The 17808-nt window shown below is 40.3% G+C and overlaps 1 protein-coding gene across 3 annotated transcripts in view; it reads right to left on the bottom strand.

The window, feature by feature from the left end:
* Window positions 1-17808, bottom strand: part of LOC122562879 (breakpoint cluster region protein-like) — a 477748-nt gene that overhangs the window by 105942 nt on the left and 353998 nt on the right. For all 3 annotated transcript variants that reach the window (XM_043716190.1, XM_043716188.1, XM_043716189.1), the window contains exons 15-16: window positions 4201-4298; window positions 146-277 (exon numbers count right to left, since the gene is read on the bottom strand). In XM_043716190.1, coding sequence (XP_043572125.1) covers window positions 146-277; window positions 4201-4298 — 230 coding nt within the window. The remainder of the gene's footprint in view (window positions 1-145; window positions 278-4200; window positions 4299-17808) is intronic.

Raw genomic sequence — 17808 nt, 5'->3', positions numbered from 1 at the left:
CCTCAAAACAATTATGTAGAATCATAGACAGGCAGCTCAGCAAATTTTCAATCAGAGTGGGAACTGTGTCAAAGACAGCCCTGAGTTTCCAGTCAATCTAATAGTTCTAAAGACGACTCGTAAACAAGTTGAGTGAAGGACCTACCTGAATCTGTCCTTTCCCCATGATTTTATCAGTAATTTCAGCATCTTCTTTGGTGAGTTTTGTTTTGTTGTAGCATTTTTCATAGCATAAAATTCGTAGTGTTTGAGATCCTTCCAGTTCTATTTCAAATTCCTGTAAAAGAAGTGAGACTGTTAAAGCAGAAATAAAGTGAATGAGTGAGTGAATGAGTGAGAGAAGAGGGTGAGAGAGAGGGAGCAAGAGAGAGAGAGTGTGTGTGCATGCGCATGCGTAGTTGCTGCTACTTTCTTACTCTGCAATTAAACGTAATATAATATACTCACCATAAATCTTGCTTGTGTCTTTGTGGAAATATGAATTAGCTCCTTGCCAGATCATGGGTGCCATGGTGGCATGTCTGATAGGGAGCACCCATAGCAAAAATCCATATCAAACGTGCACACTTCGCAAACAACGATGAATCTATGAATCTTCGACACAAAATAGGCAAGGCCTTATACTAACCAAAATGGTTCATAGACCAGAACTGAACTCAGTATTCCAAAAGTGGCTTAACCAATATCCTGTACAGCCACAATATGACTCCCCAATTCCTGTACTCATGCACTGACCAATAAAGGTAAGTGTACCAAACGCCTTCTTCACCACTCTGTCCATCTGCGACTCCACTTTCAAGGAACTATGAACTGTCAACACTCCCCAGGACCTTATCACTAAGAGTATATGTCCCGCCTTGATTTGCCCAATCAAAATGTAGCACCTCATATTTACCTAAATTCAAGTCCCTCTGCCATTCCTTGGTCCATCTGAAGAAGGGCTTATGCCAAAACGTCGATTCTCCTGTTCCTTTGATGCTGCCTGACCTGCTGCGCTTTTCCAGCAAGACATTTTTAAGCTACCATCTGATCAAGGTTCTGTTGTACTCTGAGGTAACCACTGCACCACTGATTTTGGTGTCATCTGCAAATTTACTAACCAGACGTCCTATATTTATATCCAAATCATTTATGACATAGTGCAGTGGACCCAGCACCAATCCCTGCAACACACCGATGGTCACAGGCCTCCAGGCCAAAAAGCAACCCTCCATCACCACCCTCTGTCTTCTACCTTCTCGGCAATTTTGTATCCAAATGGCTTGTCCTCCCTGTATTTCACGTGATCTAATCTTGCTTCCACCACATTTCGAGGCAGCTCTTTCCATACGTGAACTACTTGGTACATGAAATTTTTTTTTTCTCATACCACTCTTACTTCATTTGTAAATTGATTTAAATTTATGCCCTTTTGTGCTTGTCCCTTTTATGAGTGGGTATAGCTTCTCCCTAACTACTATATCCAGCCTACTCATGATTTTGAAAACCCCTATCAAATCACTTTGCAGCCTTCTTCTCTCCAAGAAGTACATTCCCAACTTCTTCAATCCATCCTCCTAAACGAAGATTCTTACTCCTGGGACCATGCTTGTAAATTGCTTCTGCATTCCAATGCAGTCACATCTATCCTATAACATATTGCTCACATTGTCCACAATATTTCAGCTAAGGGCTGATAAGTTCAACATCACCTCCTTGCTCTTGTACTCCATGCTTCTATTAATAAAGCTGAGGGTACTGTATGCTTTATTAACTGTTCTCGCCACCTGTCTTGCCACCTTCAATGGTCTGTGCACATATACGCCCAAGTACCTCTACTCCTGCACCCAATTTAGATTTGGACCCCAACATCTTTCAATGTTTTTCCTGCCATTGTATATCATCTCACACTTCTCTGCATGAACCTCATCTGCCACCCATCTGTCCACAACATCAGCTGTTCGTGTACTTTTGGAAGTCCACATCATCCTCTCACAGTGTATAATTCTTCCAAGTTAGCGAGTTTTTGAGAAGATGTAGGTTTGATCGCTGAACGAGAAGGTTCGTTTTCGGATGTTTTGTCACCATACTAGGTAACATCATAGTGAGCCTCCGGATGAAGCACTGGTGGCATGGCCCGCTTTCTATTTATGTCTTCACCCGGAGACTCACCGATGATGTTACCTAGTATAATGATGAAAAGTCTGAAAACAAACCTTCTAGCTCAGCAAGCAAACCTACATCCATTTCTTTCAAGTTTTATTTCCCCTGCATTAATATATATCAGGAAAAGCAGAAGTCCTAATACCGACACTACAAATCTTCCCTCAGCTTGAAAATTAATTATTGACCCTTACTCTCCATTTCCTATCACTCAGCTAATTTTGTACCCATGTTGCTCTTATCTCTTTTATACAATGATTTCTAACTTTCCACACAAGTCTGTTGTGAGGCATTGCATCAAATGTCTTCTGGAAATCCATGTATACCTGCATTGAGCCTTTCTGTTGCCTCTTCAGAAAAAAACCCAACATGTTAGTTAAACATGGTTTTCTCTTTAGAAATGGACGCTGACTCTGCCTAATCAACCTTTTTCTGTGTGACTACTAATTCTAACTCAAATGACTGTAGAAGGCTCCCCACCAAAGTTATACTGATGGGTCTGTAATTGATAGGATTATCTTTACAAACTTTCTTGAATTAGACTATAATGTTTGTAAATATACAATCTTCTGTTGCTTCCCCCGAGTCCAGCGAAGATTAAAGATGATAAAAAATAACATGAAAAATTGAAAAACATCAAAGAGCAGTAAGAAGTCTTTCAACACACAGACTCACACATTTAAAGAGATCTGGAGAGGGAGCCTGAAAACAGACACTGCTGCATCAAGAAAGTAAAAAGATTGTTTTGTACTCGTCACCCTGCAGAATGTTAGGGGGGAGGAAATTCTCTGTTGTAAGAGATGCGACTTGTATTGAAAGATTTAAGAATCATGGAGTCACACAGTGTGTTGCAGCTGGAGGTCAGTTTGAGAATACACAGATTGCACAGGAAAAAGCAGCCTGTTGAAAAGCCAGGAAATGTTTCTGACTTAAAACACAAAATTACAAATCTGGTAAGAACATGACATTGTGAAAAGCATTTTCATTTGTTTCAATTAAGGGGGAAGTGTATTTTCTGTGGTTTTATACATTTATTACTTATCGAGTAATACTCAGTCTATGTTGATTTTGCTTTGTTGTTTGTTACAGTAAAAGTCTTAAAATGTAAAATCTTCACAGAATCACAAAATTACAACAAGGAGGTAATTCAGCTCAGTTTCAGCACTGGCTCTCTAAATGAGTATTTCGTGTAATGCCATTCTCCGCTCTTTTGATTGTGATTCTTTTCTTTATGCACTGGAAAATGTGTATCTTTTCAAAAGTTATTGGTCTCAACAGAAATCGTAGTAAATGTCAAATAGCATCAAAATATTCAAAGTAATTCATAAAATACTGCATACACTCTTTTGTTAAAGTTCATTTTAACATTGTGTATATAATGAAAAATATTCTTAGAAGTCCTGAAAACATTCAAAGTACGTCTGAAAAGACGTACTTTAAATTCTACCTTCCTCACCCTGCATTCTCTCCTTATCAAAATATGGTCTTATTAGTCAGAAATCACTACCTTCTTTCAATTCCCCCAATTTTCAGAAAGTCCTGGCAGCCTCTTCCACCCACTCTTAGAAATCTGATCACCGATGGTGGGACAATGATCAGTAACAAGAATGCTGGTTTATTTTAACTCTTCATTGCCAAGATGGCGAGAATACAATTGTAGAGATTTGATGATTGAGAACTACCTCCATTAAACAGACCAAGGTATGATTCTGATACCTGACAGTTTTTCTAAACTGTCCATTAGAGATCCTCTGAGTCATCAGATCTACTAATGCACTGAATTAGAGTCTTAACATATAGAATTAGTTCAGTAATTGGTGGTTCAAGTCTCCAGGAAACATACAAGATGTTTCTTCACAGAGAGGTAGGGAAAATTCAGAAGGTGAATGACCCCATTTCACAATCAAGCATTTGGAAGACAGTTGCAAAACACTATCAAAGATTAAGTTATCAGACTGTCTTCCAACCTGAAAAATTGTGTAAAACTGCATACATGCAACTGCTTTCAAATGGTACAGTTAGTCAATATGGTCCACTGCATACCAGACCAAAACTCACCTCATTCCAGTTTGGTTCCATTGTGTCCCTGTAGACTCTTGTCTTAGCTTTGTTAACAAAGTAGCCAAATGAATCTACTTCTAATGTACAGTACAAATCTGTTAAAAAAGGTAAACAAATGTATAGATAATAACCAGGAGACATTTGGATAAGAATTTCCATATGTTAAAAATAAGTGGATTGTGCAAAAACAATTACAAACACACAAAGAGAAGAAAGCAAATCAGACCCACCAACTCTCACTGTATTCATTTAAAATATAATACACTGCACCAGCTCTCCTAGTTGTCAAACAGTGAATTCTAGAGGTTACAAGGAGGAGAATAAAAGCCTGCCACTAAGTTCAGGAGAACCTCAGGAATTTGCTTCTCAATTCCCTGTCCATATATTGTGACTACAATTAACTAAACCAATTTCTCTCTCCACCGTATGTCCCATGTATCTAAAGCCAGAACAACAGAGGGCTGTTCAGGATTAGAACAGACTTATGTTTTTTCAAAGAAGCACTCTTAAAAGTTGGAAAATACCACATTTTGTCTCTATTATCCTCTAGCCCACGCTGCCAAAGTTTGCCATTCCTTTAAAAGTTATAATATTGCCTCCTATTGTTGTCGTTTTCGTATATTATCCATGCACTTAGCACACAAAGAAGTTAAATGTTAATTGAGCATTAAATTTTCCTCCCTTAAATTTGGATTCAGGTTGCGTTAATGCCGCATTTGTGGACTAATTTGACAAAGTTGTTGAATTTTTATTCTAACCAAAACATCTCCAGAGCCACAAAATCTTTCCTCATACCTCATGAGTGGGCGGCACGGTGGCACAGTGGTTAGCACTGCTGCCTCACAGCGCCTGAGACCCGGGTTCAATTCCCGCCTCAGGCGACTGACTGTGTGGAGTTTGCACGTTCTCCCAGTGTCTGCGTGGGTTTCCTCCGGGTGCTCCGGTTTCCTCCCACAGTCCAAAGATGTGCAGGTCAGGTGAATTGGCCATGCTAAATTGCCCGTAGTGTTAGGTAAGGGGTAAATGTAGGGGTATGGGTGGGTTGCGCTTCGGCGGGTCGGTGTGGACTTGTTGGGCCAAAGGGCCTGTTTCCACACTGTAATGTAATGTAATCTAATCTAATCATACCAGGGTTATTTCAATCTCATTTATCAGCTCACCTGTATTTCTTTATAAATTCTCCAAAACTAGGATGTAGTTTCCTTTATAAAAGTCTTGATCAACAATGATTAATGCTTGACAAATATACAAGGACACAGATTATTTCAGAAAAGACAAATTGGAAGGGATGTGTATTCTGTCCTTGATGTTAAAGGAAATTGAAAGCATCCTGTTTTGGACATCCTACAAACATTACATTACCACTGATACTCAGCTCCCTCCCTCCACCGCTTTCAAGCTGAGCTTGCCCACTTAGAGTCATAGAGATGTACAGCATAGAAACAGACCCTTCGGTCGAACTTGTCCATGTCGACTAGATCTCCAAAATTAATCTAGTCCCATTTGCCAGCACTTGGCCCATACCCCCGTAAACCCTTCCTATTCATATAGACATCCAGGCGCCTTTTAAATAGTATAATTGTGTCAGCCTCCACCACTTCTTCTGGCAACTTATTTCATACGCGTACTACCCTCTGCATGAAAAAGTTGCCCCTTAGGTCCTTTTTAAATTTTTCACCTCTCACCCTAAACTCCTAGTTCTAAACTCCCCCACCCCAGGGAAAAGACCTAATCTATTTACCATATCCATGCCCCTCATGATTTTATAAACCTCTGTAAGGTCACCCCTCACACTCTGACATTCCAAGGAAAACTGCCCCAGCCTATTCAGCCTCTCCCCATAGCTCAAATCTTCCAATCCTGGCGACATCCTTGTAAATCTTTTCCGAACCTTTCAAGTTTCACAACATCATTCCAATAGGAGGGAGACCAGAATTGCACACAATATTCCAAAAGTGGCCTAACAAATGTCCTGTACAGCTGCAACATGACCTTCCAATTTTGGTATCATCTGTAAACTTACTTAGTATGCCTCCTATGCTGACATCCAAATCAATTATATAACTGATAAAAAGCAGTGGACCCAGCATCTATCCTTGAGGCACACCTCTGGTCATAGGCTTCCAGTCCAACAGACAACCCTCCATCACCACCTTCTGTATCATATCTTCAAGCCAGTTCAGTATCTGTATGGCTAGTTCTCCCTGTATTCCATTTGGCATAACCTTGCTAACCAGTCTACCATGAGGAACTTTATTGAACGCCTTACTGAAGTCCATTTAGATCACGTCCACTGTTCTCCCCACATCAATCCTCTCTGTTATTTCTTCAAAAAACTCAATCAAGTTCATGAGACATGATTTCCCATGCACAAAGCCATACTGACTATCCTTAATCAATCCTTGCCATTCCAAATACACATAAATCCTGTCCCTCAGGATTCCCTCCAAGAATTTTCCCTCCACCACTGATGTCAGGATCATCGATCAATAGTTCTCCAGTTTTCCTTATCAATGTTCTTAAATAGTGGCAAAACGTTGGCCAACCTTCAGTATTCCTGCACCTCACTGGTGACTATCGGTGAGACAAATATCTCTGCAAGGGGCCCACCAATTCTTCCCTAGCTTCCCACAGATTTCTAGGATACAGCAAACAAGGTCCTGGAGATTTATCCACGTTTGTGTTTCTAGTCATCCAGCACCACCTCCTCTGTAACATGGACATTTTTCAAGATGTCACCATCTATTTCCCCACATTCTGTATCTTCCATGTCCTTCTCCACAGTAAACACTGACGCAAAATATTAATTTAGTATCTCCTGCAGTTCCACAAATACCTGCCTTGCTGATCTTTTTGGGGCCACATTCTCTCGCTAGTTACCCTTTTGTTCTTAATGTATTTATAAAATTCTTTTGGATTCTCCTTAACCCTATTTGCCAAAGCTATCTCATATCCCCTTTTTGCCCTCCTGATTTCCCTTTCATTTCCCTTACTGCCTTAATACTCTTTTAAGAATTCAGTCGATCTCTGCTGTCTATTGCTGACCTGTGTTTCCTTTTTTTTCTTGACCAAAACCTCAATTTCTCTAGTCATCCAGCATTCCCTACATCTACCAGCCTTGCCTTTCACCCTAACAGGAACATCCTGTCTCTGGACTCTCATTTTTGAAGGCTTCCCATTTTCCAACCACCCCTAATCAACTTTTGAAAGTTCTTGCTAATACTGTCAAAGTTAGCCTTCCTACAATTTTGAACTTCAATTTTTAGATCTGGATTATCCTTTTCCATCCTATTTTAAAACTAATAGAATTATGGTCGCTGGCCCCAAAATGCTCCGCCACTGACATCTCAGTCACTTGCCCTGCCTTATTCTCAAGAGGAAGTCAAGTTTTGCACCTTCTCCCGTAGGTACATCCACATACCAAATGAGAAAATTTTCTTGTACACACTTACTAAATTCCTCTCCATCTAAACCACTAACACTATGGTAGTCCCGGTCTATGTTTGGAAAGTTAAAATCCCTTACCATAACCACCCTATTATTCTGATTGGGGGGGGGGTCGATATCCAAATCACTTATGACATCTTTTTCTTATTTCTTTGTTCCATCCAAATAACTTCCCTGGACATATTTCCAGGAAAAATATTCCCTAAGTACAGCCATAATCAAAAACTCTTGTCAAAAACGCCCCCACCACCACCCCCCAACTTCTATTTTTCCTATAGCATTTGTATCCTGGAACATTACACTACCAATCCTGTCCAGCCCTGAGCCACATCTCTGTAAGTGCTATGATATCCCAGTCCTATGTTCCTAACCATGCCCTGAGTTCATCTTCCTTCCCTGTTAGGCCTCTTGGATTGAAGTAAATGCAGTTTAATTTATCAGTCCTACCTCATTCTCTGCATTGTTCCTCACTGGTTGACTTGCTCCTTTTCCCAACTGTACCAGTCTCAGACTGATCTCTTTCCTCACTATCTCCCTGGGTCCCACCCACCCCACCTTACTAGTTTAAATCCTCCTGAGCAGCTCCAGTATATTAGCCCTCTTCCAATACAGGCGCAATGCATCCTTCTTATACAAGTCAAATATACCCCAGAAGAGATTCCAACAATCCAAAAATGTGAACTTTTCTCCTCCACATCAGCTCCTCAGCCATACATTCATCTACTCTATCCTCCTAGTCATACCCTCACTAACCCATAGCACTGGAAGTAATCCAAATATTACTACCCTCAAGCCATCCTTTTTAAATTCCTGCCTAACTTTCTATGTTCTCCCTTCAGAATCTCATCCTTTTCCCTTTCTATGTTATTAGTTCCAATGTATACAACAACCTCCTGCTGGTTCCCCTCCCCTTTTTGAGAATATACTGCACTCTGTCCAAGATAAAATTGGAGATGTAAAGCACAGCGAAGAGGGTTACCTCAGATTACAACAGATGGGCCAATGGACTGAGAAGTGGCCGATGGAGTTTAATTCAGATAAATGCGAGGTGCTGCATTTTGGGAAAGCAAATCTTAGCAGGACTTATACACTTAATGGTAAGGTCCTCGGGAGTGTTTCTGAACAAAGAGACCTTGGAGTTCAGTTTCATAGCTCCTTGAAAGTGGAGTTGCAGGTAGATAGGATAGTGAAGGCGGCGTTTGGTATGCTTTCCTTTATTGGTCAGAGTATTGAGTACAGGAGTTGGGAGGTTATGTTGTGGCTGTACAGGACATTGGTTAGGCCACTGTTGGAATATTGTTTGCAATTCTGGTCTGCTTCCTGTCAGAAAGGTGTTGTGAAACTTGAAAGGGTTCAGAAAAGATTTACAAGGATGTTGCCAGGGTTGGAGGATTTGAGCTATGGGGAGAGGCTAAACAGGCTGGGGCTGTTTTCCCTGGATCGTCGGAGGCTGAGGGGTTTACAAAGTTATGAGGGGCATGGATAGGATAAATAGGTCTTTTCCCTGGGGTTGGGGAGTGCAGAACTAAAGGGCATAGGTTTAGGGTGAGAGAGGAAAGATATAAAAGAGACCTAAGGGGCAACTCTTTCACACAGAGGGTGGCACGTATATGGAATGAGCTGCCAGAGGAAGTGGTGGAGGGTGGTACAATTGCAACATTTAAGAGGCATTTGGATGGGTATATGAATAGGAAGGGTTTGGAGGGATATGGGCCGGGTGCTGCCAGGTGGGACTAGATTGGGTTGGGATATCTGGTCGGCAAGGACGGGTTGGACCGAAGAGTCTGTTTCCATGCTGTACATCTCTATTATTCTATATCCTTGACCCTGCCTCCAGGGAGGTAACACACCATTGACTTCTCGCCTGTTGGCCACAGAAACATCAGTTTATGCCTATGACTAGAGAGTTCCCGATCACAAATGATCTCTTGGAACCTGACGTACCTGTCTTTACAATAAAGGCAGTCTCTGTGCCAGAAAATTGGCTGTTCGTGCTGCATTCTCTTGAGATTAAAGATCTTAGAGCCCTGGAAATCTTCTTTCAAAATTGTGCTGGGTTTTAAACGTCACATTTGTGACTTATTTCCACTTCCACAATATTTCCAACCTCAACACCTAACTCATCCCAAACAACAATGAAATGTCATGCATCCCTTTGTTACCTTCCAAGTCAATTAGACTTAAATTCTAGTCATCAGTCACTCATCTTCCATGAATCATAAATTTCATTTTGTCAAAATTTCTGTTGGTTTAATTCTGGTCCACATGACTTTCCACTTACCTATCTCCTACAGTTCATTGTGCTAAATTGGCTGTCCACATCATGGAAATATAGAAAACAGTAGTGGCAGTAGGCCATTTGGTCCTTCGAGCCTGCCCCACCATTATGAGCAAGGCTGATCATCCAACTCAGTACCCTGTTCCCATTTCCTCCCCATGTCCTTTGATCCTTTCTGCCCTAAAAGCGATGTCTGATTCCTTGAAAAATTTAATATGTTGATCCCAAACTCTTTCTGCGGCAGAGAATACCACAGGTTCACCACTCTCTGGGTGATAAATGTCTCCTCACCTCAGTCCGAAATGGCCTACACCATAATCCTTAAACAGTAACCACAGGTTCTGATTCTCCTGTCATCGGAAATATCTTTCCTGTATTTAACCTCTTGCGTCCTGTTGGAATTTTATAGTTTTTTAAACTAGGTTTTTTAAAACTCCAGTGAATATAGTCCTAACCAAGCCAATCCCTCTTCATACGCCAGCCCTGCCATCCTAGGAATCAGTCTTGTTGCACTCCTTCCTGCACGAGAAACTCTTTCCTCAGAAAAGGCGACCAAAACTGCACACAATACTCCACATGATTTTCCTTGTACAATTGGAGCAAGACCTCCCTGCTCCAGTACTCAAATCTTTTTACTAGGCAGGGCAACATACTATTTGCTTTCTTTGCCGCCTGCTGACCCTGCATACTTACTTTCGGCAAGTAGTGTACAAGGACACCCAGGTCTCATTGCACCTCCCCCTTTCCCAATCTAAGATCATTCAGATAAATAATCTGCCTTTCTGCTTTTGCTACCAAAGTGGATAACCTCACATTTATTCATATTAAACTGCATCTGCCATGCATTTGCCAACTCACTAAAATGGTCTAAATCATACAGATGCATCCTCCTCATTGTTCACCCTCCCACTCAGCTTTGTGTCATCTCCAAACTTAAGAGGTATTATATTTAGTTCCCTCATCTAAATTATTAATATATATTGTGAATGACTATGGTCCAATCAGTGACCGCTGTGGCACACCGCTCATCACCGCCCGTCACTGAGAAAAAGACCTGTTTATTTCTATCTACACTTTTGCTATCCTCCTTTTGCCTCCAAATGCTTTGTGCTTTAATTTTATGTTATTCACTTATTTGGAGCCTTATCAGAAGTCCAAGAAACTACACTTAACAATTCTACAAGTTACATTTGTGAAAAAGTTCTGCAGATTTGTCAAGCATGATTTCCCTTTCTTAAATCATATTGACTCTATCCAATCTTGTCACTGTTTTCCAAGCGCACTACTATTAAATCTTTTATAATGGATTCTACGTGTTCCCTACTACCTATTTCAGGCTAACCGGTCTAAATTTCCATTTCCTATCTTTTTTAAATAGTGGGGTTATACCAGATATCTTCCAAACTTTGTACCAAAATCTATAGAATCTTTAAAGATGACCACTGATTCATCTGCTATTTCTAGGACTTCTTCTTTAAGTACTCTAGGATGCAGATTATCAGGCCCTCGGGATTTGTCAACCTTTAATTCCATCAATTTGCTCAGCACGCTCTCCAAACTGACTTCCTTCAGTTCCTCCCTCTCACTAGGCTCTGTGCTCCTCAATACTTTTGGAATGATATGCATGTCTTCTTTTGTGAAGACAGTAAAAAAAAAGTGTATTTAATTGGTCTGCCATTGTTCCCCATTTTAACTTTCCCTGTCTCTGACTGTAAAGGACCTATATTTGTCTTCACTAATCTTTTTCTCCTTATATACTACAGAAGCGCTTACAATCTGTTTGCATGTTCCGTGCAGGCTTACTCACATACTCTATTTCATCCCTCTGAATCAATCTCTTTATCCTCCTTTTACTGAAATGCAAACTTTTTCCAATCATCAGACCTGCTGCTTTTTTGGCCAAGTTGTACGCCTCTTCCTTGGATTTAATATGATCCCTGACTTCCCGAACAAAAAAAAACAACTAAGGAAATCTGAAGCCCAAACAGAAATTGTGGAAAAACTCAGCAGGTCTGGCAGCTTCTGTGGAGAGAAAATAGTCACTGGACCCAAAATATTAACTTTTTCTCTGAACAGAGGCTGCCACATCTGCTGAGTTGCTTCAGTAATTTCTGTTTTTGTTCCTTATTTCCCTTGTTAGCCATGGCCAGGCCTGCTTTCCCATTTTATTTTTGTGCCAGATAGAATAGAACAATTATTGTAGCTTCTCCATGCACTCTTTAAATGCTTGCCATTTCCTATGCATGGTCATCCCTTTAAGTAATGCTCCCCAGCTTGTGCATCTTTACCTTATTTAGATTCAGAAATCTGTACATCCTAATACATAGAATTGAAAATGATTTATATAATCTGAAAATCTCTCCATGGCTTTGCTGCGTCTTATATTTATAATCTTCTCCTGTCTTCATCGCCATTCAGCTTTATGTACATTCTTCTCTATTTTGTAGACATTTCTGGCAGAAACCTTAGAAAGGTCATTCATTGGACACAATAGTAGACTGTTCCAATACTTAAGTAAGGAACTCATTGTTGCAAGGTCACACAACAACCAGATGTTATAGCACAAATGGAAATCGGAGCTCCCACCTTTATCTGAGGGTACCGAACTCCAAAAGCTGTTGAAACAGCTGCACACAAGAATAAGCTTTGTTCAATTGAGCACATTCTCCCTGTGTCTTCATGGGTTTCTTCTGGGTGCTTCGGTTTCCTCCCCTCATCCAAAGATGTGCAGATTAGGTGGATTAACCATGCTAAATTGTCCATAATATCCAGGGATATGTAGGTTATGTGGATTAGCCACGGGAAATGCAGAGTTACAGGAATTGGGATGGAGAGTTGGTCTGGATGGGATACTATTTGGAGGGTAAATGTGAGCTGAATGGCTTGTTTCCACACTATAGGGATTGAATGATTCAATGGTTTAACGTTTATTTACACAAGATAAAGAAGTATTTGCATGTTGACTGACAACTCTACAAGTGTTGTAATAACACAGTTTTAAAAGAATGTTATGGCTGTTATTTTAAACTTTCAACCATTCCTATGGTTGAAAAGCAGACATGGTGTCATCTGTGGGAACCTCAAAGAAGTGCCTCAACCAATAACACTTGACATGTTAGGTTTGACCTTTTATATACTTGGGGTTTTTTTCAATCACAGGATGTGGATGTCACTGGCTAGGCCAGCATTTATTGCCCATCCCTAGCTGGTCAGAGGCAATTAAGAGTCAACCACATTGCTATGGGTCTGCAGGCAGACCAAGTAAGGATGGCAGTTTCCTTCCTTAAAGGATAATGGTGACAATCAACAACGGTTTCATGGTCATCATTAGATCCTACATTTCAGATTTTTATGAATCGAACTCAGGCCCCCATAACATTACCTAGTCTCTGGATTAATAATCTAGAGATAATTGGGCCATTGGGCCACTACCTCTCCTGTTAACCTGTCTCAGTTACTCCTTTAAACATTCTCCATAGCAGCACCACAACCAATCACAGCCCACCTGCCAAACAATCTATTCCATCTTCTTGGGCCATATAACGTTGTTGCTTCCTTTGAAATTTGGAATTCTTGCATTTGCCCTCTAGAGCACAAGATGCAAAGTTCAGCAATTCTTGTTTTGCTAAGTGATTACCATGGATTCTGGACAGAGGGCATACTGAGTGAATATAATGGATGTGCCATGAGCTGCTGTGCAGGGTTTGAGGGTAGGTAAAGGGGGATGGAAGGAATGGGTAAAATACATTTTAAGTTATCTTGAGGGATGGACTTGCATTTGGAGTTTGGTCCAGAGTTGTGAGAATTTGCCTGTGAGGAGAGGGTCTGTAAATTATGTCTGGACCCTGCAGAGTTTAGAAGAATGAAAAGTCAACTGACTGAAGCATAGAAGATTCTGAAAGGGATTGACATGGTAGACAATATAAGGACTTTTCCTCTGAATGGGGAATCTAGAACACAGGGGGAACAGTCTCTGGATAAGGGAGCAATCATTTAGGATTGAGATATGGAGAAATTTCTTCACACAAAATGTTGCAGATCTTTTTAATTTCCCTTCTTAAGAAGGGTATGGATGGACCATGATTACTTAAAGCCAAGAGAAGTGGAGATTTTTAATCTCTGATGGAATCAACAAAATGGCAAAAAAGTATAGTTGAAGACAAAAAGCCAGTCCTGATCATACTCAACGGTGCAAAAGGCTGAATAGGCCCCATGGTCTACTCGAGCTTCTACTTCCTACTTGCTACATACTTAATTATGTTATAGAAATGCAAAGTTGAAACAAAAGGGAACAGGTAAACCAAATACAAAGGTTTACAGAAAAATAAAAATCGTCGCTGCAGAGTGACCTGCAGTATTTAAAAGTGGACAAATGCAATAAGTAAAAAATTGAAATTTTAAGAGAAATGGAAGGAAGTCAATCTCTGATGGTAAGAGATGAGGAGATATGTAATTCAGAAAAAGTAAGCCAGAAAAAGTGGCAATATGGAATTCATGGTAAGAAGAGCAGTCTTCACTTAAATGACATTGGAGAGTTCAGTGAAAAGTGAAGTCGTGGTAGAGTAATAGAGAATGTCCTGGTTCCAGGCATACAGTTTACAGGTGTAAGTGATGCCTACGGTGGTTGAAAAGCCAGTGGAAAATCAGGCAATTGAGGTGTTACAGGAAGTACTTTCTGGGATGTTTCCTGACTGTGGTAACAGGGTCACAAAGGCACAGGTTAAAACAGGAGGAGAAATCAAAGAATAAAGATAAGGAAGTTGAAGTTTGATTATCAGAGACTATGTTTGATCAAATGGTTGAGTAAAAAAAAGCAAGAACAGGTGGAGGACAAGGTGGCTATTTTTAATTCAGATAAATTAGCTGAATTACAACAGGAAGATGCAAACGTAAAGCAGTTGTATCAAAAACCACACACAGAAGAATCTAATTGTATTCCAGAATGTTAACTGTTATGAAAATGATGTCTTGATGAGTAAATGGAGATCATCACATATCCAGATTGATGAGACATGGGCAGAAGTTCATCAAATTTTTTGAACTAGTTGGACCGAAGGGTCTGTTTCTGTGCTATTTGTTTCTATAACTCTAAGTTGTATTTCTGATGGGTTATAGAAAGGTGGTGATGCAGGAGCACATGAATTACCAGTAGGAGGTCATTTGCAAGTAAGGCAAACTCAAGCCAAAATAAAAAACATTTTTATTGGCCTACACTGCATATGGATATGATTGAAGTTTGCCGGACATGTCAGGTAATTGGAAAACTTTAGGCAGTGATAGCACCAGCTTCCTTAATATCTATTTTGCATCTGAAGAACCTTTCACAAAAGCCTTAATTGATTGCACTGGATCCTTACCTAAAATGAAAAGTTGGAATCACTAATGAATGTGTCTACTGGATTTCCACGGCCATTCCGTTATGCGGTATCACGGCTCTATACAAATTTTTTTTTTTTACTAAATATGGACTACTCACAGAGATACAATCAGATCAAGGGTCAAATTTTACATTAAAGTCACTCAAGGAAGTTATGGACAGCATGGGAATAAAACAATTCAAATCCACTGCATGCCATCCAGAATCACAGGGAGCATCAGAATGCTGGCATTAAACTTTAAAGACCATGTTGAGGGCTTATAGTCAAGACTATCCAGAGGACTGAGATAAAGGAATTCCAATTGTACTTTCTGCAATTAAGGATGCACCTAATGAATCACCTAAATTCAGTCCAATTGAATTAGTTTTTGGGCATGAGGTGAAATTAATTAAGGAGAAATTGGTGAGTTGAAGTTCAGAGACACCATATTTGGACTGTGTGTCAAACTTTAGGGAAAGATTAAATAGAGCAGGTGAGTTGGCTAGACAGCATTTGAAAGTAGGAGAGCATGTGATAAAACAGGAAGCAGACAAGAAATCAAAAATTCACAAGTTTGTGTTGGTGTTTATACATTTCTATCGCCAATAATGCATCTGAAACAATTGTATTATAATCCCTTAAAGTTTTTGGAAAAATTTATGGATAAAAATTCCAGACTGTTTAGATGGAGCTTATTATTGCAGCCATTCTATTTGAAAATTACACACGTGGCAGGACGAGAGCATGTAATTGCTGACACATTGTTGTGACGTTAATGGTGGAAGACAGTGTTCAGTGGTGGGAAAAATGGACTGATGTGGATTGTAGTAGTGCAAGTTTGTATGCTTAGAGTCAATGTAATGTATATGTACTGTAGTGCACTAATAGCATAAAACTAAAGGTTTTTAAAACTGAAGCCATCTTTGTATATTGGTGGTTGTTTTAAGGGGAGGCATCACAATACTATGGCTTTAAAAGGTGTATTTCATCCTGAGTGTTTTTTTTAATGAATAAAGGTTTTAAGACAGAAGTAAGAGCTGACTATTAGATTCCCTACAATATGGAGCAGGCCATTTGCCCAACATGTTCACACCGACCCTCCGAAGAGTAACTCACCCAGACCCATTCCCAACCCTATATTTACCCTGAATAATGCACCTAACACTATGGGCAATTTAGCATGGCCAATTCACCTGACCTGCACATCTTTGGATTGTGGGAGGAAACCGGAGAACAGAGGAAACCTACGCAGATACGAGGAGAATGTGCAAACTCCACAAAGATAGTTGCCCGAGGCTGGAATTAAACGCAGGTCCCTGGCATTGTGAGGCAGCAGTGCTAACCACTGAGCCCATCAAATAAACAAACTGTGGGATCTGGGTCTTTTTAAAAATTGGAACAGTAGAAGCAGCCTGAATGGGTGGGGAAAGCTGACACAGAACCAGGGTTTTTAGTTTTATTTTACAGGAGCATCTGTTGGGGTCTTGAAGCTGGATGTGAAAGTTGTTTTTCCTCTCTCGGTTACAGCTAAAAGCTGGGGGTTCTCTTCCTGTTGCTAGAATTGCATATGAGACAATCTGTTTCCCTGAATTTGCCTTTTGCCAAGGGTGTGTTATGGAATGTTATTATATTGGAACAATTACAGAGTCATAGAAATGTACAGCATGGAAACAGACCCTTCAGTCCAATTTGTCAATGCCAACCAGATATCCTATACAAATCTAGTCCCATTTGCTAGCATTTGGCCCATATCCCTCTAACCCCTTCCCATTCATATACTCATCCAAATGACTTTTAAGTGTTGTAATCGTACCAGCCTCCACCACTTCCTCTAGCAGCTCATTCCATACATGCACCATCCGTTGCATGGAAAAAAATGATCCCTTAGGTCCCTTTTAAATCTTTCCATTCTCACCTCAAACTTATGCCCTCTAGTTTTGGACTCCCCCCTCAGCCTCCGATGCTCCAGGGAAAATAGCCCAGCCTCTCCTGTAGCTCCAACCCTGGCAACTTTCTTGCAAATCTTCTCTGAACTCTTTCAAGTTTCACAATATCCTTCCTATAGGAGAGACACCAAAATTACACTCAGTACTCCAAAACTGGCAAAATCAATGTCCTGTACAGCCACAACATATCCTCCCACTATACTCTGTGTTACGGTTAGTAGTTAAATAATCTTTCAATATAAATTTTCCAATTATTTTCCAAGTTATTCCAATTTCTACTTTCTTTTGTTTGTATTTTAACTACAGTGTCTGAATAAAGTGTGCTTTGCTTCAAATCTGGTAATTTGATCAATGGAACTGCATCTGGTATGCAATGCCAAGCACCTGCCTTTAAAATAAGACAAGGTTAAGGTCTAGGCTGAAAATGTGTTGCTGGAAAAGCGCAGCAGGTCAGGCAGCATCCAGGGAACAGGAGAATCGACGTTTCGGGCATAAGCCCTTCTTCAGGAATGAGGAAAGTTCACCTGCACCTCCACACACATCATCTATTGCATCCTCTGCACCCGATGTGGCCTCC

This window comes from Chiloscyllium plagiosum, chromosome 25 (assembly GCF_004010195.1).
Source record: "Chiloscyllium plagiosum isolate BGI_BamShark_2017 chromosome 25, ASM401019v2, whole genome shotgun sequence".
In the NCBI taxonomy this organism is placed as follows: Eukaryota; Metazoa; Chordata; class Chondrichthyes; order Orectolobiformes; family Hemiscylliidae; genus Chiloscyllium; species Chiloscyllium plagiosum.
This window is presented reverse-complemented; position numbering and strand designations above follow the sequence as displayed.